The sequence below is a fragment of the Erpetoichthys calabaricus genome, chromosome 3, assembly GCF_900747795.2.
Source record: "Erpetoichthys calabaricus chromosome 3, fErpCal1.3, whole genome shotgun sequence".
In the NCBI taxonomy this organism is placed as follows: Eukaryota; Metazoa; Chordata; class Cladistia; order Polypteriformes; family Polypteridae; genus Erpetoichthys; species Erpetoichthys calabaricus.
In genome coordinates, this window is record NC_041396.2 from 270,641,885 (window position 1) to 270,669,532 (window position 27,648).

Here is a 27,648-nt window from a genome sequence, read left to right on the forward strand (position 1 = left end):
CATGAGGGGCCTGGGCCTCCTAAAATCCACCACCAGCTCCTTGGTTTTGCTGGTGTTCAGGTGTAGGTGGTTTGAGTTGCACCATTTAACAAAGTCCTTGATTAGGTTCCTATACTCCTCCTCCTGCCCACTCCTGACGCAGCCCACGATAGCAGTGTCGTCGGCGAACTTTTGCACGTGGCAGGACTCCGAGTTGTAGTGGAAGTCCGATGTATACAGTGATCCCTCGCTATATCGCGCTTCGCCTTTCGCGGCTTCACTCCATCGCGGATTTTATATGTAAGCATATTTAAATATATATCGCGGATTTTTTGCTGGTTCGCGGATTTCTGTGGACAATGGGTCTTTTAATTTCTGGTACATGCTTCCTCAGTTGGTTTGCCCAGTTGATTTCATACAAGGGACGCTATTGGCAGATGGCTGAGAAGCTAGATTGCTTACTTTTCTCTCTCTCTTGCGCTGACTATCTGTGATCCTGACGTATGGGGATTGAGCAGGGGGGGCTGTTCGCACACCTAGACGATACGGACGCTTGTCTAAAAATGCTGAAAGATTATCTTCACGTTGCTATCTTTTGTGCAGCTGCTTCCTGAAACGACAGGCTGCACAGTGCTTCGCATACTTAAAAGCTCGAAGGGCACGTATTGATTTTTGACTGAAAAACAAACTCTGTCTCTCTCTGTCTGTCTGTCTCTCTCTCTCTCTCTCTCTCTCTCTCTCTCCCTGCTCCTGACGGAGGGGGTGTGAGCTGCCGCCTTCAACAGCTTTGTACTGCGGTGCTTCGCATACTTAAAAGCCAAATAGCCCTATTGATTTGTTTGCTAGAGATTGTTTTCTCTATGTGACATTCTGTGCTCCTGACACGCACTCCTTTAAAGAGGAAGATATGTTTGCATTCTTTTAATTGTGAGACAGAACTGTCATCTCTGTCTTGTCATGGAGCACAGTTTAAACTTTTGAAAAAGAGACAAATGTTTGTTTGCAGTGTTTGAATAACGTTCCTGTCTCTCTACAACCTCCTGTGTTTCTGCGCAAATCTGTGACCCAAGCATGACAATATAAAAATAACCATATAAACATATGGTTTCTACTTCGCGGATTTTCTTATTTCGCGGGTGGCCCTGGAACGCAACCCCCGCGATGGAGGAGGGATTACTGTATAGGCTGAACAGGACCGGAGAAAGTACAGACCCCTGTGGCACTCCTGTGTTGCTGACCACAATGTTAGACCTGTAGTTCCCGAGACACACATACTGAGGTCTGTCTTTAAGATAGTCCACAATCCATGCTACCATCCATCCATTTGATTTGGTGGATGAGGAACCATATTCTTACCTAAAAGTAGTACCATATTTACATCTTAGAGCAACTCTAAATGAGTTTTACATGGAAGGCACATAACATTTTATTTTTATAGTTGCTAAAAATGTTTACAGTCATCAGTTGCTGTTCTGTCGCTTTTAGTGAGTAGTAGTACTTGACTAAATAGAATGCTTATGGGTTTTCATACTGATTGCAAGGTGCTCATTGTGTCATACATGTGGCAAAGGTGAGTGTCATTATGGCACGTGTAGAATATCAAGACTTCTTGAAACTAAACTAAAAATGTTGTAAGGGATATGGTCCCTGTGTGCCCCTTTGAAAATTCAGAATAACTTGATAAATTCAGTTTGCTTCATGATTAGATGCGTCAATGTCTTTTACTTCCAACTCAGGATATTGATTACTGAAAGACCCACACACTTATTTCAGTAGTTGGGCTCCGTTGGTTTTTATATTTTTGAAGCTGTGTTGTAATATTTAATATTATGTGTCTTCATACTGTTTTACAAGCAGAAATTCTACATTTTAGTGTAATATTTTACTTTTCTAATACTTGCATTTTTTTTCCTTTATTTTCCAGGAGTTGAAAGAAAATTAAATAAGAAAAAAACACAATCAGAAGCACGGTGATTCTTCTTTATTTTTTTATTTTTTTTTTTTCTTTTTTTTTTTTTCTTTGCTATTTGGAATTGTCACCTAAATAAATTATAATACTGCAGAGAGATTGTGGCAACAGAGCTGCCGGTGGAGCCCATTGTTTCTGACTCCTACCGTAACATCAGCACAGGTTTTGGGACGTTGCCTGTGGCTAAAGTAAGTGTTTATTTTGGTTTTAATGTTGCTGCTTGCATCATGAGATAATTTACACTGATGTTTACATAGTGACTAGTTATGAAGATTGAGTCTGACCTGGCACAGCGAAGAAATGGCTAACACTTATTCCTCACGTGTCTAAAGGGGTCTGCATCGAAGGAGTGACATAAATATCGTATTAAAGGAGTGATTTTATTGGAGTGACATAACGATGGACTGACAAATTATGATTAAAATTTTATATAAAAAAAAAAGTTCGCTCTCCAAAAAAATCGTTGTCGCCTCACCTACCACTTGGATGGTTGGTTGGATGGTTGTCACTCCTTTTAAATTTCTATCTGAGGTTTCACTCCTTTGTTATGTCACTCCTATGACATGTCACTCCTTTGAATAGGACCTGTCTAAAGATACTGATTTTTAATAGTTAAATCTAAACTTGCCTACTCCTAACAGTCGTGGTTGTTTGAGAATTTGTTTGCCATAGTAGTCCTGTTTTTTTAACCTCCTTTTCTTTTCTGGACCTAATGCTGCTAGGGTACGAAATGTTTGCTCATGTCCTAGCAGTTGAAATGGGTGGCTTGTTCAGTAGAAGGATAAATTAGGTTGGAAACCGTTTTACTGTTGACAAAATGTAAAATTAAAATTTACCACATACACCAATAATTACATCAAGTAGTTAGCTGTACTGTGCCAATGAATATTAAGCAATAACCAGTTGGTGACCAATTTACATGAACTTTGAGCTCTCAGGTAAGCAAGTTGGTTGAAACAAAAGCTATGATGTTGTGAAGGTACTGTATGCTATGTGCAGAGGGTCACTCCTTCACATCATCGCAAAAAATAAATAGGTTGATGATGATAAAAACAAACTTCAAATTAAATTCTTCTTAATATTTTGTTTGTAGTATGTTATTAACCTGACTTTTTTCCAAGGCAACTTACAACATTTGAGAGGTACAATTGGTTACATTTTGTTTGTTTTTTCAATTGGAGCACAAATTGGTGAAGTGTCACTAGTGGGATTTGAAACCACAACCTTAGGGTTTGAAGTCCAAAGCCATAATCATACATCCATGATCATAATATATACAAATGAACTGTTAGAATTTTTTTTTATTAATGCATGATTCATTTAATCATAGATTTGCTGATAAGTTGTGAAATAATTTTTTTTGAAGTTTTTGAACCTTGTCATAATTGCACGAATCACATGTTTTGTTTAAAAATGATAAAAATGTTCATTTCCTCAGTAGAGAGTTACAGATGCTGTTTCCACAACTACAGAGAGCCTTTGGAAAATTGGACATGAAGATAGATCAGCAAATACACTTGTGATATGTGAATGGCATTGTCCAAAATAGGCTTTTGTTTTTTCCTAAACCTGTTTTGGTAAAAGTCTTTGTTTCGTTTTGTATGTTATATCATTTAATGCAGTAAGCTTTCCTGAGATTGCTTCATGTTTTAGTAAACTATACTTTTTGGTTCATTCAGCCTACAAAGAAGTGCATAAAAATCTTTTGTAAAGTGTTCAGTCAATATAACAGTTTTTGTAATTTTTGCTCTTTTAGTAATCTTTTTACTTGTTTGACTGGTGACTTTTTAAAATGTTTTGACAGATCTTCAGAATCTACCTGAGGAGAGTAATATGGCTGCTGAAACCCTCAACTTTGGACCAGAATGGTAATGCTTGATGTCTGTTTTATAACTTTTATGTATGCTACCTTAGTGTTAGGACAATTGATGTTATTATTGCATTTCAAGATTTTAATTATCACTGAGCATTGACACACAATGGGGGCTATAGCTGCACTTTTCTAAGGTTCCAAAATCGAGTGGCTAATGACATAGCAATGTAGGATTCAGCATCAAAGTGAAATGGGTAGCAAAAGAAATTTCTCAGTCCACTTAAGTTCATTTTAAAAAGGTTTAGTGAAAATTAAAAAAAAAAAAAAAAAAAGAAAAATCACAACAATTCAGGAAAAGGTTATAACACACACAGTAAAGGGAAAAAAGGTTTCTTCTATTTAATTGCAATCTTAGCTTTCTCATATTAAACTTCAGTTACTTTCTATACTTAAAATTTTTGCTATTTCAGAATGACAAATAATTAGAATATTCTATTTACAATTTAGCTTGTAGGGGATATAATAGAATCCTCTCATTGAGTATGCACTAATATTTGTGTAGCTTTCAAGTGTATGGCCATTTTATATGCAGGAAAAAATATTCCCTGACCTGATCCTGACACTTATGTGACACTACTGCATTAAAAGGACAGATTTTTGTTTTTAATATATTATAGCCAATCGTGTAATAGTTGTCTTGAAATTACCAATAGTGTGAGAGCAGGGTAGAATGTTAACCAATCATTTTGTGCATCACCACAAATGTACTGTGAGATTGTTCTCTGCTTTTGTTGGCTGTGAAAGATACAAGTGTCATGGAAAAATCGTTCGCATCTTCATCTACTTAGAAAAGAGATAATAGTTTGAAAAGGAGTGGCTTAGATTAGCTGTATAATTTTATCTATAATCCAAAATGGTTAAGGAATTGACTGGTGTGCATTTCATAAATGTTTATTTTGCATTTTTTTTTCTTTCTTGACTTGATCAGTAAGTAATATGTGTTGCAGTTCTTCCCTTTATTTATGTTGCCGTCTCGTTTATTTTCATATCTGATTGCTATTTTCATGATCGCTTTAAAGTTTTATGTATTTGTTTAACTTGGAAATGTTGCAATTTTCATTTTTATTTATTAATGCATTATTTAAATATTCATTTATCTTAGCAAAAGGAAGCACTTAAATATGCTTAGTGGACACATTTATTGAAATGTGTTCATTGTTTGTGCATTATTTAAATATATAAAATTCTTTTCGCGTTTGAAACGGAAATGACGTATGACCAGGCGATATGGAAATTACGTTGAGAACAAAGTGGACGCTGGGAGGCACGGAATGTCGGGCTGCTCTGCCGGGTCGAGAGCATCAGCAGTTTCAGGTAGCGTCCCCTCTTCTCGCACTGTTTGTGACACTTCAAGTGCCCCGTCGGCTCCTGGGAGAGTGGAAATCTTTGCGAATGAGTGTAATCGGCGCCATCAAAGCAGGACTGTGTTTGTAAATTGCCCTACACGACTACTTACTGTCCCTTAAGATGAGTTTGGGTCACTAAAAACCCCCAACATTCAAGGTTGCTTTTGTAATTAATTATTTTAAGAAGATGGAGAGTTTACATGTAAGAAGATGTACAGACTTCTTCATGTAAAGTGTTGGACTTGGGAATTGTTTGGACCTTCTGCCCGTTAAGCACGGAAGGGCAGCGTCCACATTTATCAGAATTATTTTTCTCTTGAATCAGACACACAGTGCCTGACAACCTTGCACTATAATTCCTTTTTGTATTTGGCACCCTCGCACCGACCAATTAACCTGTTCCACGTCATCCCTCCGTAGGCACGCGATGACGTGAACATGTCTGCAAAAAGTGGCGTTTCCTGCCCTGCAAAAATACTATAAAAGTCGATCAGCCGGCGTGCGCGTAGCTGTGCTGGCCTTTGAGACGGTGACTGCGCTTCTGCCTTAAGTGAAAGTAAGCACTTTTAATTATTTTCCTCCTTCCCCTGAGCTATAGCCCAGACAACTGCATACACGGGATCCTTTTTCTAGACCGCGGCAAACTAATATTAAGGCGCTTCGCACTTTATTTTCCACGTATAGGATTATGTGGTCGCGGGAGGCACGCACCGGAGTGGAGGACCGACAGTGCCATCCCGGCCGGTTAATGGCAGGGCTGTCTCTCCAGTCTACACGAGACCCGCTGCGACGCTCCCCAAAAGGTGCTCATATCGTCAGCGAAGATTTCTCTCTACACTATATAAAAGAAAAAGGCCAATTTCCTTTCTTTATACCTTTTATCCCAAACCAAAGCCTTTCTCTCTTAACACTGCAGAGGACACAAAACTAATTTTCCTTAATTGCTGGTAATGCCAGTAAGGCACATTACCACAGGCAGAAATTTGGACGTTCACATAGAAAATGTGATTTCTATACCACAGCCATCGTGTAGCGCCTTTCACAAGGGATCTACTACCGAGAGATAATCCAAATACATTTTAGCTGCTGTTAGTACTACTTGCCTGTTGTGTTATACCGCCTTTAAAATGTAGTTTACCTGAAACCACTCCAGTAGTGCTCAATGTATCTTTACTTCTTAAAATGTTAATGTGTTACTGTTTAATAACTTATAGACTACATTTTATTTTTTTCCCTTGCACTCAGTGAGCGAAGCCACTGGGTAATCAGCGAGTGTGTGTGTGTGCATATATATATATTATACAGTGCATCTGGAAAGTATTCACAGCGCATCAGTTTTTCCACATTTTATGATGTTAAGCCTTATTCCAAAATGGATTAAATTCATTTTTTTCCTCAGAATTCTACACACAACACCCCATAATGACAACATGAAAACAGTTTACTTGAGATTTTTGCAAATTTATTAAAAATAAAAAAAATTGAGAAAGCACATGAATATAAGTATTCACAGCCTTTGCCATGAAAGCTCAGAATTGAGCTCAGGTGCATCCTGTTTCCCCTAATCATCCTTGAGATGTTTTTGCAGCTTAATTGGAGTCCACCTGTGGTAAATTCAGTTGACTGGACATGATTTGGAAAGGCACACACCTGTCTATATAAGGTCCCACAGTTGACAGTTCATGTCAGAGCACAAACCAAGCATGAAGTCAAAGGAATTGTCTGTAGACCTCTGAGACAGGATTGTCTCGAGGCACAAATCTGGGGAAGGTTACAGAAAAAGTTCTGCTGCTTTGAAGGTCCCAATGAGCACAGTGGCCTCCATCAACCATAAGTGGAAGAAGTTCAAAACCACCAGGATGTTTTTCAGCAGCAGGGACTGGGAGACTAGTCAGGATAAAGGAAAAGATGACTGCAGCAATGTACAGAGACATCCTGGATGAAAACCTGCTCCCGAGCGCTCTTGACCTCAGACTGGGGCGACGGTTCATCTTTCAGCAGAACAACGACCCTAAGCACACAGCCAAGATATCAAAAGAGTGGCTTCAGGACAACTCTGTGAATGTCCTTGAGTGGCCCAGCCAGAGCCCAGACTTGAATCTGATTGAACATCTCTGGAGAGATCTTAAAATGGCTGTGCACCGACGCTTCCCATCCAACCTGATGGAGCTTGAGAGGTGCTGCAAAGAGGAATGGGCGAAACTGGCCAAGGATAGGTGTGCCAAGCTTGTGGCATCATATTCAAAAAGTCTTGAGGCTGTAATTGCTGCCAAAGGTGCATCGACAAAGTATTGAGCAAAGGCTGTGAATACTTTTATGTACATGTGATTTCTCAGTTTTTTTATTTTTAATAAATTTACAAAAACCTCAAACTTTTTTCACATTGTCATTATGGGTGTTGTGTGTAGAATTCTGAGGAAAAAAATGAATTTAATCCATTTTGGAATAAGGCTGTAATATAACAAAATGTGGAAAAAGTGATGCGCTGTGAATACTTTCCGGATGCACTGTGTGTGTGTATGTATAAATAAATATATATAATACTAGCAAAATACCCGCGCTTCGCAGCGGAGAAGTAGTGTGTTAAAGAGGTTATGAAAAAAAAGGAAACATTTTAAAAATAACGTAACATGATTGTCAATGTAATTGTGTTGTCATTGTTATGAGTGTTGCTGTGTTTTATATATATAAAATACACACACACACATATAAACATATATATACATGTACATATACACATATATATACATATCTACATATATATATATATATATATATATATATATATATATATATATATATATACATATACACATCCACATATCAACATATATATACAGTGATCCCTCGCTATATCGCGCTTCGCCTTTCGCGGCTTCACTCCATCGCGGATTTTATATGTAAGCATATTTAAATATATATCGCGGATTTTTCGCTGCTTCGCGGGTTTCTGCGGACAATAGGTCTTTTAATTTCTGGTACATGCTTCCTCAGTTGGTTTGCCCAGTTGATTTCATACAAGGGACGCTATTGGCAGATGGCTGAGAAGCTATCCAGCTTACTTTCTCTCTCTCTCTCTCTCTCTTGCGCTGACGTAGGGGGGTGTGAGCAAGGGGGCTGTGTGCAGCTGCTTCCTGAAGGACATGCCGCACGGAGCTTCGCATACTTAAAAGCTCAAAGGGCACGTATTGATTTTTTTTATCTGTCTCTCTATCTCTCTCTATCTCTCTCTCTCTCTCTCTCTTCCTCTCTCTCCCTGCTCCTGACGGAGGGGGTGTGAGCTGCCGCCTTCAACAGCTTTGTACCGGCGGTGCTTCGCATACTTAAAAGCCAAAAAGCCCTATTGATTTTTTTTTTTGACTGCTTGCTTTGCACTCCTTTGAAAAGGAAGATATGTTTGCATTCTTTTAATTGTGAGACAGAACTGTCATCTCTGTCTTGTCATGGAGCACAGTTTAAACTTTTGAAAAAGAGACAAATGTTTGTTTGCAGTGTTTGAATAACGTTCCTGTCTCTCTACAACCTCCTGTGTTTCTGCGCAAATCTGTGACCCAAGCATGACAATATAAAAATAACCATATAAACATATGGTTTCTACTTCGCGGATTTTCCTATTTCGCGGGTGGCTCTGGAACGCAACCCCCGCGATGGAGGAGGGATTACTGTATACACATATATACACACACACACGCTTTATGGGTGATGATTGTTTTACTCTTTTTATCTTTATTTTATTTTATTGTAGAATCAACTCCTATCTGCGCACAGCAGGGCAGCTGTGGGCGGATGCGTATGGTGTATTCACTCCATGTTATCGTGCATTGCGCTGTCAGTGGTATTTTGATAAAAGAATTTGAACAACATATAAGAAGCGTATAAATTATTAAACAGTAAAACATTAACATTTAAGAAGTAAAGTTACATGAAGTACTACTGCAGTGCCTTCGGGTATACCTCATTTTTTGTTTGCCCATTACATGCTTAAATGTATACATTTTTTGGTGCACCTACCCGAGAACACGCGACATATAACCGAGCGTGGGAGAAGCATGGATTTTAAACACGCGTTGAGTTCATCTGCTGGTCTCCCTCGTGGAATAACTGGTAATGTTTGACTAAAATCTACAGCGAGTAAAACGACATTACCTCCTATTTTTTTTTTTACGATCTCTGAGATCTTGCTTTTTTCGGATCAAGGCTTCATAAGCTCTTTTATGTTGTTTGGTGTACTTATCACAAACCATCATCTTTGAATGTTGCAAGACTTTCGCCTTGTATGTAGATCAGGGTAATTACATTCATTGCATTCCTAGTCTGAATCACAATCTGATTGTATGGGTGGTTACCTGGCACTGTAGGGTTGCCACCCGTCCTTTAAAATACGGAATCGTGCCGCGTTTGAGAATGAAATTGCGCGTCCCGTTTTGAATCAATACTGGACGGGATTTATCCCGTATTTTTTTTATCCTTTTTTTTTTAAAGCAGCGTCTCATGCAAATCATCCCACACGCATTTTATGAAGATGCCTCCTTTCCTACTTTTGATTGGGTAATACTTGATGTCATGGTTAGTTTGATTGGTGTTTTTAACTGTCCAGTGAGGAGGGCGTGTCTTTTAAGTAGAGTCTGCAAAGTGTTGGCACTGAGATGTGGCGTCAGCGCCATAGTTGAAGCCCCTAACGTTGCGGTCAGCAAGTCGGCTAACATCCGCCATGTGCCATCTTTCAGTTGCGAGAAGCAGATCATAGAATGGTTGAAACTGTTGCCCCTAACGTTGCGCCACGGCGTGTGGTTCGTTTATACCTCGTGTCTTCTCATTAAACTTTTATCTCGCGAATATGTTATTGCAATCCGCAGCGGGAGCGTTTCTATAAACTTAATTTAAACTTACGTTTTACACCGTGCTTTGTTTCCCTTATGAACATGCTTGTATGCTTAACTCGCTCCGTTCTCAATTGTTTAATTAATTTTTTGCTCTTCGCTGTTTGCGGCTGTTCCTCCATTTCCCCCTACTTCGTTCTTTTATCTCGCGAATATGTTATTGCAATCCTTAACGGGAGCGTTTCAATAAACTGATTGAAAATAGTTTTGCATTTACCTTTTTAGTAAAAGGCGAGCTTTTAAGCCTGAGAAATCACCCCGTAAATGCACACGTTTAATTGGACATGTGTTAATATGTATGGTTACACAGTATTAAAAGACGGTGAACAACGTCAGTTACCTTTCTTCCCGCGTTTGATTAAAGGTGAGCTTTTAAGCCTGAGAAATCACCCCGTAAATGCACACGTTTAATTGCACATGTGTTAATATGTATGCTTACACAGTATTAAAAGACAGTCAAAAATTAACGTCATTTACCTTCGTTCCCGCGTGTGACTCGTGCTGTAAATGTCTTCCTTGTTTTTAGTTCACGTGATTACGTAGGAGGCGTGATGACGCGATACGTGACTCCGCCTCCTCCATTACAGTGTATGGACAAAAAATATGTTCCAGTTATGACCATTACGCTTAGAATTTCGAAATGAAACCTGCCTAACTTTTGTAAGTAAGCTGTAAGGAATGAGCCTGCCAAATTTCAGCCTTCCACCTACACGGGAAGTTGGAGAATTAGTGATGAGTGAGTCAGTCAGTCAGTGAGTGAGTGAGTCAGTGAGGGCTTTGCCTTTTATTATTATTTATATATATATATATATATATATATATATATATAATAAGACTAGATAGATAGATAAATAAAGATAGATATAGATATCTGTCTTTATTTATTTATTTATTTATATATATATATATATATATATATATATATATATATATATATATATAAAATCATGTAAACTGCTCAAAAAAATTAAAGGAACACTTTGAAAACACATCGGATCTGAATTGGGGAAAAAAATCATCCTGGATATCTGTACTGATATGGACTGGGTAATGTTTTTGGAACGAAAGGATGCCACATCGTTTGATGGAAATGAAAATTATCAAACTACAGAGGTCTGAATTCAAAGAAGCCCCAAAAAACAAAGTGATAAAATAATGTAGCAGGCTAGTCCATTTTGCCGAAATGTCATTGCAGCAACTCAGAATCGTACTCGGTAGTTTGTATGGCACCCCCTGCCTGACAACATTGGGGCGTGCTCCTAATGAGATGACACACATGGTGTCCTAGGGCAGCGGTCCCCAACCCCCGGTCCGCGGCCCACTACCGGTCCGCAGCCGTCTGACAGCCGGGCCGCGAGAGAACTGCCAGCAACGGCAACTCACTCAGACTTTTCAGAACGCTTGGCGGGCGGGGCTTTGCAGCGGTGCAGAGAGGAGTGAGACCGAGGTGAGAGACTATTACAACAAAGTATTTTTATGGTCCCGACAGTTTCCCCATATGACACGAGTCTATAGAAATCACGTTACTACGAAGTACATTCAACAGATGCTTTCATTACAATGAAGTGAGCTTGAAATGCTTGAACGAATCATCCACAGAGCAGTTAGATCTGTGGTCGCAGCTCAGTTGTGCATGTTTGCACAACGATCCCCAAACAGAAACATTGTAAAAAAAATCTCTTTCTTCGAACTTTCCTCGTACTGTTTTTTTTTTTTTTTTTTTGCTGTTTTTGTTGTCTGTGGTTTTCATTGATTCCTTTTGCTTATTGCTTGTCTACATTTGAAAAACATCCATTGGAATTTAACTCATTGTCACCCTCCTATACGGCAGACACGAAAAAAAGATTGCAGTGTTAATGTTTGTGATGTGCAATCTATTGGATTGGCAAATGTAAAGCATATGTCTTTGTTATATGCAAAAAAAGAAGAAAAATCTCAGATTGCAAACGTATGCGAACTGCTTAATAACTTTAATAATAATAGAAATGTTATGTAAATTGTGTATAAAACTAAACCGGTCCGTGGAAAAATTTGCATCTAATAAAGTGGTCCTTGCTGGCAAAATGGTTGGGGACCACTGTCCTAGGGGATCTCCTCCCAAATCTGGACCAGGGTATCACTGAGCTCCTAGACAGTCTGAGGTGCAACTTGGCGTCGTCGGATGGACCTAAACATAATGTCCCAGACGTGTTCTATTGGGTTTAGGTCAGGCGAGCATATGGGGGCAAGTCAATGGTATCAATTCCTTCATCCTCCAGGAACTGCCTGCATACTCTTGCTACATGAGGCCAGACATTGTCATGCACCAGGACGAACCCAGGACCCACTGCACCAACATAGGGTCTGACAGTGGGTCCAAGGATTTCATCCCAATACTGAATGGCCATTAAGGTGCCATTGTCTAGCCTGTAGAGGTCTGTGCCTCCCTCCATAGATATGCCTTCCCAGACCATCATTGACCCACCACCAAACCGGTCATGCTGAACAATGTTACAGGCATCATAACATTCTCCACGGCTTCTCCAGACCCTTTTATGTCGTCACGTGCTCCGGGTGAACCTGCTCTCATCTGTGAAAAGCACAAGGGTGCCAGTGGTGGACCTGCCAATTCTGGTATTCTGTGGCAAAATGCCAATCGAGCTCCATGGTGCCAGGCAGTAAGCACAGGGTCCACTAGAGAACTTTGGACCCTCAGGCAACCCTCACGAAGTTTGTTTCTGACCTGTTAAACCATTCCTGTTTTGGGGGTCGTTTCATTTTTGCCCCTCAAATGCACCTTTTAATTTCATTAACACCAAAGCAGCTGAAGCTGATTAACAACCACCTCTGTTACTTAACTGACCAGATCAATATCCCAGAAGTTTCATTGACTTGATGCTATATTCTGATTAAAAAGTGTTCCTTTAAATTTTTTTGCTTTCTCTCTCGCGCTCTCTCAATATTTATTTATTTACTAACTAACTCCTTGCTCACTTTGCTCACCACCCCCCGGGTTTGGTTAACTGAATATACAATTTAAAGAGATTATTTTCATTTTCATTCATTTTTTAATTTCTTGATATTTGCCAATAATAAAGCTGTAGTGATTGAGTTATTCCCCCTCCCCAGGGGGTGCGCTTTAAGCCAGCTGCTGCTTGTACTGTGTTGCGTGATCTGCATGTTTCGCTGCGCGTCGATCATTTAAAATAGCTTTAATTGTCACCGGACCACAGATTAGCATATGGTCCTGAATCGTGTAAATCTACGTTTTGAGGGGATACGCCTCTTCATTGGGAGGTAACACTACTTTTCCCTGATGGCAACAGGAATTAGCCGATCTACAAGTCTCCGATTTAAACTTTAAAGCCTTGCAATCTCTACATACTTCCCTATGTCCATATATTATATCTCTTTTTGCTGTTCTGTTATTTCACAGAGTAATAATTTCCGTTTGTTTTTGCTAATGTGAATTTTCCTACTTTCATATTTTTAACTTGCTCTGCATGTGTATGTGCAATGCTCCAACTTTTTTTTTTTTTAAGCCTTTCGATTTCCACTGCTTTCATAATCTCTAACCTGCTCGGCATATGTATCACGCCAATGTTTTTGAACATCATTATGAAGTCTTTTATTTCTGACCAAACTGGGCTGATTTATTACTTTCCTTATTTTCTGAATTTGCACATAGATGATTATAGTTCTCTTGTTCATCCTTTTTTTGCCTTCTTTTCTCTCCAACGCTTTTGTCTCTTTTCAACACGCTGCTCTTTCTTCTTTGCTTGGTCGTTCATGTGCCATCTAGAGCATGTCACATTTTTAAGAACTTGGGAGCACATGAAGTGTGTCTGCCAGAAGCATTCCAACAACTGCGAGGTTAGATGTCCGGGAACTAGTTTTAAATTTTTTGTAAGTAGGGTGTGACGTGCAAAATTCACCGTCTCATGGGTCTTGCTTCCTAAGGTTGTAATGTCTAGTCTCGTGTGACGTCGAAGTGTCTCTCTGAGATGATCACGTCTAGACCGAAGATTTTTTTTTTATATAATAGATTTATTTACTGACTGACTGACTTAACTTATTTTTTTTTTCTTGGGAGAAATTCATTTTCATGTTAGTTATTGTAACTATTTGTTTTAACCACTGGTGTATAGTTTCAGACTTGGAAAGTTTTCTTGCTTTAACTCCTGAAAAGAGAGTATGATGGACAATTAACAGTTCAATTTTAATACTTTATTTAAAATCAGCAAGTAGTACAACTTACATAAATCTTTATAGCAAGAAAATGTTTTTAAGTCATCAAAAGCTAAATATTCATATTTTTAAGTCTTCAGTCCCATTTTTCACTTATGCATTTTTTGCAAGGATCCAAGAAAAAAAATGCAACCTCCTGGGTGGATTACAGTTTTTATAGTACCCTAGGTTCTTGTCTATAAGCCGGACTCGTGTATAAGCCGGAGACCAAAAATCATACGAATTTTTAAAATAAAATCTTATCATCGATAAGCCGGACTCATGGATAAGCCGAACGTACTATAACCTATAACTAATAGAAGGGAGGGAGGTCAGTGGTCTCACTCGCACCCATTTAATTTCTTTAAGAGGGGAGAGAGTGTGAGATATTGGCGTCTCTCTCACTCCCTGCATGGCGCGGTTGGAGCGGCCGGAGGGCGTTCTTTCTGCTCTGGGCGTCGCCGAGTCAACACGCGCGCGAAGTGGTCATTTAAATTGTGATTTTATATGTAAGCATATTTAAATATATATCGCGGATTTTTTGCTGGTTCGCGGATTTCTGCGGACAATGGGTCTTTTAATTTCTGGTACATGCTTCCTCAGTTGGTTTGCCCAGTTGATTTCATACAAGGGACGCTATTGGCAGATGGCTGAGAAGCTACCCAACTAACTTTTCTGTCTCTCTGTTGCGCCGACTTTCTCTGATCCTGACGTAGGGGGTGTGAGCAGGGGGGCTGTTCGCACACCTAGACGATACGGACGCTCGTCTAAAAATGCTGAAAGATTATCTTCACGTTGCTATATTTTCTGCAGCTGCTTCCTGAAACGACATGCTGCACAGTGCTTCGCATACTTAAAAGCTCGAAGGGCACGTATTGATTTTTGACTGAAAAACAATCTCTCTCTCTCTCTCTCTCTCTCTCTCTCTCCCTGCTCCTGACGGAGGGGGTGTGAGCTGCCGCCTTCAACAGCTTTGTGCCGCAGTGCTTCGCATACTTAAAAGCCAAACAGCACCATTGATTTGTTTGCTACAGATTGTTTTCTCTATGTGACATTCTGTGCTCCTGACAGGCACTCCTTTGAAGAGGAAGATATGTTTGCATTCTTTTAATTGTGAGACGGAACTGTCATTTCTGTCTTGTCATGGAGCACAGTTTAAACTTTTGAAAAAGAGACAAATGTTTGTTTGCAGTGTTTGAATAACGTTCCTGTCTCTCTACAACCTCCTGTGTTTCTGCGCAAATCTGTGACCCAAGCATGACAATATAAAAATAACCATATAAACATATGGTTTCTACTTCGCAGATTTTCTTATTTCGCGGGTGGCTCTGGAACGCAACCCCCGCGATGGAGGAGGGATTACTGTATAAGCCGGACTTATGTATAAGCCGATATTCTATTTTTTCATTTTCACAACTTTTTTCCTTAGATAAGCCGCGGCTTATGGACAAGAACTTAGGGTATTGATTTTTACATAGTGTAGTTGCATTCTCTCTCTATCTGGTATTTGGCAAAATTGTGCAGCATCCAACATTTAAAGAAGTCCTCCACATAATACTTGCATAAAACCTTATGCAAGTCTAAAACTTGTTGAAACATAACTTAAACCTTGGAACTTACTGTCTTTCCAGATAAGTGTAGACAAAACTGAGAAAATACTAGATTTCTGGAACAAATGTAAAGTTCAAAATTTCAGTTATTGATGAGTAAAGTACAGTGGAACCTCGGTTTGCGAGCATAATTCGTTCCGGAAACGTGCTCGTAGTCCAAAGCACTCGTATATCAAAGTGAATTTCCCAATAAGAAATAATGGAAACTCAGATGATTTGTTCCACAACCCAAAACTATTCATATAAAAATTATTAATACAAAATATAAAGTAAAAATACATAAAACAAATTAACCTGCACTTTACCTTTGAAAAGAATCATGGCTGGTGTGAGTGAGTTTCTAAACTCTTGTGGGATGCCACCCAACGGGACGACACGCGGAAGAACATCCCAAAGCAATCACAGTCTCCCAGCGCTGTAGCAGTTCGCCGTAAAAGCGAATCCGAAAAGATCGCGGACATGCTATAAGCGCCTGCCGTCGAACATTATAAATGTGCAGGGCCCTGCCTGACTGCTGTGTCTGTTTCAAGCTGAATAAAGCTGCTGTTGCTAAAGTACTGAGACTCCGCTTTGTGTTTTAGTGTGCAAGACGGGGACTTGCACGTCATGGCACACACACACACACAAGCGCGCGCACACACACGCAGTCACAATGCTAATGCTGTAGTAAACAGTATACGCTCGTACAGATGTTTTACTATGAGTGAGGCACGCCGACTCAGACATAGAATAGGAGATGATTGCCCACAATCCCGCAGCGAGAGAGAGAACCACCATCAGCCTCAGTTGTGATCACAAGACGATCAGCAGACAAAGAGTATACATACTACTCGTGCTGCAAGACCTCGCTCGTTTATCAAGTCAAAATTTATTAAAAATTTTTGCTCGTCTTGCAAAACACTCGTAAACCAAGTTACTCGCAAACCAGGGTTCCACTGTATTTATTTGAGGAGGCTCTGATCATCAGACGATGGACTGTAATGGGTTGTGGAAGACGATTTAACAGCGTGAAGTTTGAAATCTTTTACAAATGACATCTACTCACTTTATTTGCAGAACAAGTGTGTATGCTTGTGCAATTGGCAGTAAGATGAGCATGATTAATGAGGATGTTCAATTATTTCAAGGGTGCATCTAGAGGTGGGTGGTATGACCAAAAATGTATACCCGTATATAATTAAAAATTATCACAGTTATGGTATATATCACAATATATTCTATGTGCATATACTTTTCAAAGTTCTTGTTACACACTGTGTGGCACATAAACTGGAGTTAGGTGTACTTGATGCTGTAAAAGACGTAGGTTATCTAAAAAAGTTTGAAGACACCATTAAGCGCATCTGCAAGTTTTATTCTTTTTCACCAAAGAGACGAAGTGAGCTGCAAAATCTTGCATCAATTTTGAATGAAACCTTGCTTATGCATTCTGAAATAAAAGCCATCAGATGGGTATCATCAAAGTCCAGAGCACTGAAAGCTGTTAGCCAGGATTTACATATAACTGTTACCCACATGGAACAGATACTTTCCACATCAAACAAGGCAGATGAACTGGGGCAGGCTAAAGCCATCCTACATGACCTCAAGCAAGTAAAATTTATTAAGTATCTATATCTGATGATGGATGTACTTTATGCTATTACAGCCACCTCAACTCTTTTCCAGAGCAAAGACTTGCTGATATTTGAAGTTAAGGAGGCCATTGACACCTTGTACACCAGATTGTATGCCATGACAAAGGAGCCAGGAGAAAGGTTTTATAACCTGTTTGACAAGGAGTCTAGTACATTTGATGGATAGTTAAAGCTGTCTGGTGGTTTCAGAGATTTTTGTGAAGACAGATGTTCATGATCTCCTGGAAAGCATGGTTCAGTATATACTTACCAGATTCTCTGACCTTGATAAGCCTCCTGTGTCAGATATGAGGGTGTTTGATTTCAGAATGTGGCCACACACTCTGTCTGAACTGAGCACTTATGGAAACTATGAAATCAAGAAGGTGGCACGGTGGCGCAGTGGTAGCGCTGCTGCCTCGCAGTAAGGAGACCCGGGTTCGCTTCCCGGGTCCTCCCTGCGTGGAGTTTGCATGTTCTCCCCGTGTCTGCATGGGTTTCCTCCCACAGTCCAAAGACATGCAGGTTAGGTCGATTTGGCAATTCTAAATTGGCCCTAGTGTGTGCTTGGTGTGTGGGTGTTTGTGTGTGTGTGTCCTGTGGTGGGTTGGTGCCCTGCTCGGGATTGGTTCCCTGCCTTGCGCCCTGTGTTGGCTGGGATTGGCTCCAGCAGACCCCCATGACCCTGTGTTCTGATTCAGCGGGTTGGAAAATGGATGGATGGATGAAATCAAGAACTTGTGTCAGCAGTATAGTGATTTGTTGACTGATGAGAAAGTTAAACATGCACCATCTGAATGGCAAGCACTTAAAGTGCAGATATCAATGCAACGGCAGTACCATCCACTTGCTGTCTATGCCTCAGTTCTGCAGAGGAAGGAAGAGTCTCTGAAGAATGTTAGTGTGTTGATCTCACTGTTTCTTACAGTTTCTCCTTCCACAGCTTCTTGTGAGACATTATTCTCCAATATAAATTTAGTAAAGAGTTCTCTAAGAACCTGCCTGACTCAGGAAAACCTTCAAAACCAGATGCGCATTGTTGTTGATGGTAAACCTTTACAAGAGTTTGACCCACTACCAGCTGTGGAATTCTGGCTGTCATCTGGCAACAGGCACATCACTCATTAAAAAAAACCTGAAAAGTCATCAGCATCCACTTCTTCAGGACCATCAGTCCAGGAACCATGCAGTTCAGCTGAAGCAGAAATGAACAGCATTCAGCCCATGCTGTCTGAGATGGTAAAGAGTCTTGGGGGAGAAGATGTTGCAAGACAAAAGCTGAAGAACATGGCAGAAAATGAATCAGGACACTGTTCTGTTATGTAACTGTAATATGTGAAACAGAACTAGTGTAGCTATAATGAAGGCATTGTTTATTAGTGAGTTAAAATGATAAGGGAATCTTTTATATTACGTTCTAGAGCAAGGTGGCAAAATACTACTCCCAGAAAGAACTTTTTTCAGTTTTAAAATGGAAGGCAGTTTTGGTATCACTAAAAGAAATCAGAAAAAATAAACTATTTTTCACTTTTGTTATTTGTTTATGGGCAAGTGAATTTAACTGGCGGACTGGCAGATTTTCTAAGTTTACTTGTCCGTGGACAAGTAGAAAAAAATTTGATTTCCACACCCCTGGCCTAAAAGACTAATTTAAACCTTGTTTGCCTACTGAGGCACTAGACAAATCATTAGTAATGGTTACATGATCATTAAAAATAATGGAAAACACTTTTGTACTACTACTGTTTTTTATTGATAATGTTTGACCTATATGTACTTTGTTCCAAATTTAATGTACATTAAACTGGAAACCCCTTTCCAAGCTTATGTTTTCCTGTTAGTATACTTAGCAAGCGCTGGATAACTTGACAGAGCTTCAACACCCCATGACTTGATGTTATCCCATTTAAGCAATGTTAACCATGCAATGTTGGTGGCATGTAAAGTACTTTGGCTTTGTGAGAGATTGTAAAAGTGAAAAAACACCCATTGCTTACATTTAACTTTGGTGTATCATCAGTTGGCAATTAGTGTGTCGCCTCCAATGATTTTTCTGCTAGTCTTTGTCCACTTTGGCGTTTGGTACCATTGATGTGAAGGATATGAAAACACTTGCTAGATTAAACAGTTAGATTTAACATTTACAATGTGATGGATATCAGTGGCTGGTTTTTTTTTTTTGGTCTGGTAGCTCTTTAGAATTGTTTTTTCCTTAAATCATGATTTGCATGCTGAATAGTTGTGACAAAAGCTCTCTCTCTCTCTCTCTCTCTCTTTATATATATATATATATATATATATATATATATATATATATATATATATATATATATATATATATGTATATGTATGTATGTATACATCCTACATGACTTTGAAAGGAAACTGAAGCACGCCGAGTAAACCCACCAGAAAAACATGCAAATGCAAGGCAGGCATGCCGCCGTGCCCCCATATGATTAATGCATGCTTTAATGCATTTCACCATGAAAATTATATTAAGTATTTATCTTAGCATTCTAAATGTTCAGAGAGCAGGAAGATCATGAAGTGAATGTATTCTGTGCGGCGATCGCTGCCGGCACCTCCTCTTAGTGCAAGAAGAAGTCAGTTTAAGAATCACTTAATAGAAAGCATTTAATGTGCTATATAACTTATGACGGGGTTTGAGAAAATCTAGTAAATTAAATATTCATTTTACGATGTTCTACTTTAATGACAAATTACGAGAATAAAGTCAACATGTCGACTTTATTCTCGTCATAAGTGTCAAGATTAAAGTGGAAATGTCGAAAATAAAGTGAACATGTCGCCATACTATTACACAGTACCCAGGTACATTACACTGTATTGAAATCAAATAAAACAAGTACAACTTGGCTTGCAGTATTATCCAGTAGTATAGAAACAGTATTTACACATCTGACCTTTTAAAACTAAAGTATCTCCAGGCGACGGAAGTGACTCTTTTTTTTCGGCAAAAGTTCTTCTGTTCATCATGTTCAACTTTATCGTTGGCTTCAGTTTCGAAATGCTACCTATTTGGTGGTGTAGCAGTGAAAAAGAGCCCTAGTGCAACAAATCTGTGTTTAGCGGTGTAGCAGTGAAAAAGGTCCCCACTTGAACAGTTTCCCGCTGCGCCACATTTAGGCAATTTTAAACCGGTGTTGCGGTATAAGAATATATATATAAAATGTGTGTATGTACAGTATATTCCAGCATCACTTCCGAGCAGCTGGAGCGATTTTCATGAATCTTGGTACACATGTTTCTCATTGGTCGACTGAAAAATACTGTAGGGTGAAATCAACCCTAACCGGTGGGAGGGTGATCTTGCGATCTTGTATGCACGTTATCATCCAGTTGACACTCGGACCGACCACCAGAGGGCGTACTGGAGGTGACTGCCAGCATTCTTTGTTTGAGCACCACCCACCCGCCTGTTGCTTTTGAAATTAAATAGAGTTGGCTGGTTCCGAGCGCCAACTGGATGATAACATACATACAAGACCGCAAGACAAGCACATTAGTGAGTCTTCATTGTTTGTTAATTTATTTTTAAAGTTGTGGGTTTTTTTAAATTATTTTTCTCAAACAATTAAAAAAAAAAAAAAAAAGAACACTTTATTTTCCTCCCGGGCAACACTGTATATTTCAGCTAGTTGATGATAAATGCCCAAGCTTATGTGATTTAGAACTGTTCAAATACTTCACTACTTGGGTAATGCATTAGACTGTAAGGCTGTGTATAGTTGTACATTGCTTGGAATGACCTAGGACTGAACTAAATAAAACTGAATTTAAGTTTCACCATAAATATTCACCATAAACACCCTTCGATATATATGCTGTTACAAAGTTATGAACAGATAATGCAGTTAAAACAGATGCATGTAACATTAGGAAGAAAAAACTTTTTAAAAGGGGGTTTGAAAGAAGCAGTTGGGTCAGCAGACTTGTATTTTTAATGCCTGGTGGGTTGAAAGTAAAAATGATTCACACCCATCAGAATTAATTAAACTACAAGGTTACTGATAATGGTGTAGCCATTAACCATTGGCACATAATTTCAGACCGTGTGTGGTGTTCCACCTTTTTTTGTATGGATTTCATTATTGCTTCTCCCCTTCTTTGTCTTTCTGTAGGCTCCGTGCACTCTCCAGTGGAGGGAGCGTTACGTCCCCACCTCCCTCTCCTGCAATGCCAAAGTACAAGCTAGCGGAGTATCGCTATGGGAGAGAGGAAATGTTAGCACTTTATGTAAAAGAAAATAAGGTAAGAAATAAACTTTGTTTTATCAAATTGTGGTGTTTGCGCCATCTTTGTTTGTCCTTTTGTAATGCTTTTTGGATATTGGTCTAAGTATGACTGTGATTAAAAATCACAGGTCTATATTTACTTTTTTAATGTGGGGAATTTTTGGGTATTTTTGTCCAACCCTAACCCTTGCATAGTTGTCAGGCGTGTTCGTAGAAAATTGGTATAATTAAATTATTTCCTCTGCTGATGATCATTAAATATGGACCACTTTTACTCTGCAGTTTCCTGATGAGATGCGGGATAAGGAGTTTGCTGCTATACTCCAGGAGGATCCCTTACAACCTCTAGCTCTGGTACCATTAACAGAAGAAGAACAGGTAGTTCTTAAAGTAGTAGCATTATTTATATATTTTTCACTACAGACTATTTCCAGTGACATTTGTCCAATGAATTCACATTAGGATGCACCTAATCCCAGTATATCACAATGCCAAATGAAGTAATATTTAAAAAAAACAAAAATAACTTTTATATCCAAGCATAATTGTTTGCTTGCATTTTCATAGTGGGTTTCTATAAAAAATAACATGCCAGTTAAGCTTTTTACCACAAGATAAAAATATGCTGTACGAGTAGTGTATAGTATTTAATGTCACTTATATCTGGAATATCCTGCTCTTTTCTTTTTGTGCACAAATGAGTGTAAAACTTTATCTCTGCCACATTGACTGCTGTAGATATTGCACTGCAGTGTTTGTTGTTTTAACATGTAGCTAATCATCCAAGGAGTGTTTTAACCGTGAAACATTAAATTTTATTAAATGGTGTTCTGATCATTTTTTTGAATGAAATGTGCAGTTAGTGAAACACATCTTTAAATGGCGTGTACCCTGCATAAGGATTATGAAATCCAATATGTGGAAACTCCAAAAAAGGAGAAATCGTAAAAGTTTGTAAGTTGAAATAATAGAAACCATGAACATTGATCAAATTACAAAAATGTAGTATCACATCTTCACATGGTGAAGTAAAAGTATTAAATATTAATCTTGGCTTAAAAGAGATTGGAATAAAATACCTGGTCAGTCCAGCTATGACAAGTGAAGCTGCAATATTAATTAATAAATATGTGTTATGTAGTGGGATAATCAGGACAAAATGTGCATTTAAAAAATTAAAATTTAAAGTAACATGAACACTGTATTGTGTTTTTCATTGACCTTTCTATTTACCAATATCTTAATACAACCAAAAGTTACCAACACCACAGACAACCAGTCCTCCATTAACCAAATTGTAGTTGTCCACTCGTAGATAGTGGTACTGAACAATTTTTAATCCTAAACAATACTTAATTGTAAAAAGAGGTTATGGAGAATAGAATTGGTTAACTTTTTAATTTTGCTGCAATAGTGCCTAATTTGAAGAGTCTATACAAAAAAATATTTTGGAGATATATCCAGCAGTAGAGAAATAAGAGATAGAAGAGAAATTATTCAAAAGCAGAATCCTAGAAAAAGAAATACCTTAGTTTAAGTGGTAACTACATATTGGAATTTCTGATTTCATAGCTGTCCTAATAGGTTGAAGATGGCCCTTAAGATAAATATGTTAAAAAAAATGTGATATTGCATAAGGTACTGTGTGCTAAGTTGTTTATGCTGAATTAATGAAGTGGAAGAAACATAATGAAATCCTGACATGCTACTGCTCTGTAACTTCTGTAAGTGGAGTATTCATGATTTGATTAGTTCTGTCTCCGTTTGTATCAAGATAGCTGCTTGCCTCATGTGATATTACCAGTGACATTTCAATGACAGGATCTTGGATTCAAGGAACCATAGGTCAAATTGGGATGTCAGTTTTCTGTTTGGCACTGCATTGTTTCTACTTCTTATCCCAATTACTTTGTTGAAATGAATATAAGCTGTTATTTGTGTTCAGTTTTATCAGTATACTTTATCTCTTACAGAGGAACTTTTCCATGTCTGTGAACAGTGTGGCTGTGCTGAGGTTAATGGGGAAGGGAGCTGGAGCTGTTCCAACTGGAGTGACCAGAGGGCGAGGCAGCAATAGAGGCAGAGGTGTGGTCTACAAGCTGGTTGATGTAATACTCTGGCCATACGGATTTCTCTGAATGGTAGATACTATATATCAGGATTTTATATCTTTCAGGTCGAGGGCGTGGAGACAGCGGTTTCTACCAAAGAAGTATTGAAGATGGTGAAGTTGGCTTTGGCCGCAGTGGGCGGGAAATCCACAGAAGCCAGAGCTGGGATGACAGGTACTTTTAAACTATAACATGTTGAGAGAATGTATTTCATCCTATTTAGATTTGCCCACTGCTATCCATTCATTGAGTTTGTTGTTATACTCGCAAAAAGGATGTGAAACTAAATAGCAACTGTAGGCAGTTTTGTCAGCTGTCTAGGATGCATTTGTTTTGCAAAGGTGCTTCTGTATTTTTATAGTCTCAAACTTTGAGTCTGTGGGAATGGCTCTTGCCTGATAGCATCCTTGTATCACATCAAAGACATAAATGTTCTTGTTGTGTCTGCTTTGAAATTTTCGTAAGAGTACTATGGGTTTTTACTTCAACATTCCAGGAGATTTGTTATTGGGTTTGCTGCCCTGTCAAATCCTTTTTCCTGCCTTGTGTTCAGTTATGCCTGAATAGGTGTTGTTCTGGTATGAAAATATTATGTTAATTGTAAATACATTTCAATTTCACATATCTGTCCTAAGAAAAAAGGTTAATTTTCAGGTTGCTTTTGCCATTTTTAAGATTGGAATTAATTTTTTTTTTTTCTTTCATCCAACCGCTCAGAGGAGAAAGACGGTTTGAAAAGAGAAGAGATGGAGGTAGGTTTTTGCAGTCGAGAAGAGTTGCTTTGAAAACTGGTGTATAGCTCCATTATTATTTCTCTATAGGGAAGAGGCACAAGTACAGTGTAACAGCACTCACATTTTTTGTTTGGCTTACATACAAGGCAACATTTATGATACAATTGGTTACATTTCTTTTGGTTTTCCAGTTGGAGCACAGGTAGGTCAAGTGACTTGCTCATTGTCACACAGTGTTAGTAGCAAGATTTGAACCCACAGCCTCAGGGTTTGAAGTACAAAGCCTTAACAACTACACCACACTGCCTAATGTATGCTGAAAGAAACTGCGTGCAAATTACGCTTCTCAGTAGAGTCCAAACTGTGATTAGAATCTTGCTCAAAGCTTTGTGTGTAACGATGAATAAAGATGAGCTGTTGCAATAGCGATTTATTTTTTGTCTTATGCATACAGCTGTGACATGTAATATAAGTAAATAATAGTAGATAGCTAAACTTAATGGGCTGAAACTCGGCTATCTTTATATATAATCTTCATTTGGATCTTGATCTTTGTCCGCGAATTCACTGCCTTGTGTGGTGTTCCTGCTGTGTTCAGTAGAGGGCAGTAGTGATGGAGGAGGAGAGGAAGTGAGGGGGAGGATCGTTGGATGAGGTTGGAGTGTGGTGATTAAAGAGGATTGAACTAAAGGAGACTACGTGCTGTTTGTACTGGCTGAATACACAACACCTTGGTTGTTACTTTTGTTTACAAACACTGTCGACACCACTCTTTGTGTTTAGATCTGGCGTCGACACCACTCTTTGTGTTTAGATCTGGCGTCGACACCAACTTCGTTGTTGAGACTCTGGTTTTTTGTGTTTCTATTGACCGTCGTTGGCAGCACTTCGTCCAAATCGAATGTTCACCCACTTCTTGGAGTCGGCAGTCAGAGTATATAAGTCGGACACACTTCTGTGATTTTTCTATCAGTCTGCATTTGGAGTTCAAGAAAGAAGCATTGGTTCTTCCTTACTCTTTGGAATGCTACAAAGCAACTTGCGAGATTGGAGAAAGGTTGAGAAGAGATCGTGAGAGGAATCAACAGCGTCATGAAAACGAGACGGACTGTGAACGGAGAGAAGCAGAAATGCTCCTCCACCACCACATAATTACTATTCGGACAGTGATTCTGAGTAGGCCGCTCCTATCGAATCTATGTCCAAGGGTTTTGTTTTGTAATTTTGTTTCCCTTATAAAAAATCATAATGCTGTGCGACGAAGGGCCCATATCATGACTGGCAGTCTCTTTTAAACAGGGAGCCCTTCACAGACAACTTTAACACGTGCAACGTAGTTGGGCGCACATGGCTAGTCCAATCATAATGAGCCATTTACTGTATGTGGCTTGAATTAGATTATGTTATTGTTAAAAGCAGATTCACTCAGTTGTGATGTGCTTCTTTTCTTGAGGTATACACGTGCAAATCACAATTCAATAATGACAGAAATCTGACACATGGAAACTTATTATTTATTTGATAATAGAACCATTAGGTAGGTCTAAATACCATTATTGCTTCTGATTGAAATTTGGCTGTGTCCCGCCAACAGGACACCTTGTGCATAAATGGCTAAAATGCATTAGTTTTTTTTTTTCCCTTTATTAATATAAACCTGGTCGTAGTTAGACATGAACTAGAGAGTTAAGGATCAACCCCAGCACTGAGTTAAAGGTACCTAAAATGAATTTGTCACAACTGTACAGTCATGTAAACAGTAGTACTTATCAAAAGGTAGTTTTGTACTTTTACTGTACTGTTTCTTTAACACTAGAATTACCAGAGCCTACGAAAAAACTCGTAAATCCGTCCCACATTAAATCGCGTCTTAGATCCGTTTGCACCTCTCCGCCAGAGTCCTTTGTCATCTAAATGTGCAGATAAACAAAAGCTACTAGCAGCCAGCTATTCCATCCCCCCACCGACTTAGAATGAATTTCTCCTAGCTCATGGCTTGCCTTGATTTGATTTTCTGGGATTGAAGTGGAGTTTTAGAGTAGAAATAATATAGTGTTATTTGGAATACACGCATTTCATGTGTGTTCCGTTTCTATAGTAGTCTGTGCAAGCACATTTTTAAAACAGAAACGTTTTTCATATTCTAATAGTAAATGACAAAATGTAGGCGTAAACTATATAACGTATGAAGTCTGAAGTCCATATATCAAAGAAACACTTTCACAAAAGGTACAAATAAGAGAACACGTGCGCTTTTATCTGAAAATATAACTGCACAAAAAAAAAAGCCGCGTTAGCATGCCACATTGACATTCTTACTACAACCGCCGCGGTGGCGTAATGGTATCAGCTCCTGACTGGGGATCAGAGGGTGGCGAGTTCGATCCCGCACGGCTCCACTTCGAGAAATGAACTGCTCTTATTCTTACAATTTTAGAATAACAACATTAATTTGATTTCAGTCTGTAACAGCCGGTGTAACTTATGATACTGGTAAAGGTTAGCTTTTTTTTTTTTTTTAATTCACTTTTCATTCTCGCAGTCGCATTCAGAATCAATCCATACAACCCCATCTAACATAAAGACGCGCTATAGGTCTGCAGTGTACCACGATGCATACTACCGCCCCCCCCCACCCCAAAAGGGTTCTGACACACAAACGCTGGCGAAGCTGCCTTCTTCGTATCTCACCGTCACTTGAAATCAGCAGTTCTTAGCATTGCACCACGCAAGCTGTCGTATCAACCACCAACTGTAACTTGCTTTCTTTATTCTTCGGTTATAGTCTTGAATAAAAGTACACTTTTATTTATGTGAAAACAGCTGTGTCAGATGGGGTTGTATGGATTGATGAGCAGCTAAGAACTGCTGATTTCAAGTGACGGTGAGATACGAAGAAGGCAGCTTCGCCAGCGTTTGTGTGTCAGAACCCTTTTTGGGGGGGGGGGGATAGCATGCATCGTGGTACACTGCAGACCTATAGCGCATCTTTATGTCAGATGGGGTTGTATGGATTGATTCTGAATGCGACTGCGAGAATGAAAAGTGAATTAAAAAAAAAAAAG

At 39.0% G+C, this 27,648-nt stretch overlaps 1 protein-coding gene across 5 annotated transcripts in view; it reads left to right on the forward strand.

Moving 5' to 3' along the window:
• gigyf1a (GRB10 interacting GYF protein 1a) overlaps nucleotides 1-27,648 on the forward strand; it is a 150,901-nt gene that overhangs the window by 22,014 nt on the left and 101,239 nt on the right. For all 5 annotated transcript variants that reach the window (XM_051925119.1, XM_051925122.1, XM_051925120.1 and 2 more), the window contains exons 2-8: nucleotides 1,904-2,136; nucleotides 3,753-3,816; nucleotides 21,625-21,754; nucleotides 22,021-22,116; nucleotides 23,712-23,823; nucleotides 23,915-24,023; nucleotides 24,567-24,601. In XM_051925119.1, the coding sequence (XP_051781079.1) occupies nucleotides 3,782-3,816; nucleotides 21,625-21,754; nucleotides 22,021-22,116; nucleotides 23,712-23,823; nucleotides 23,915-24,023; nucleotides 24,567-24,601 (517 nt within the window). In that variant the 5' untranslated portion in view covers nucleotides 1,904-2,136; nucleotides 3,753-3,781. The remainder of the gene's footprint in view (nucleotides 1-1,903; nucleotides 2,137-3,752; nucleotides 3,817-21,624; nucleotides 21,755-22,020; nucleotides 22,117-23,711; nucleotides 23,824-23,914; nucleotides 24,024-24,566; nucleotides 24,602-27,648) is intronic.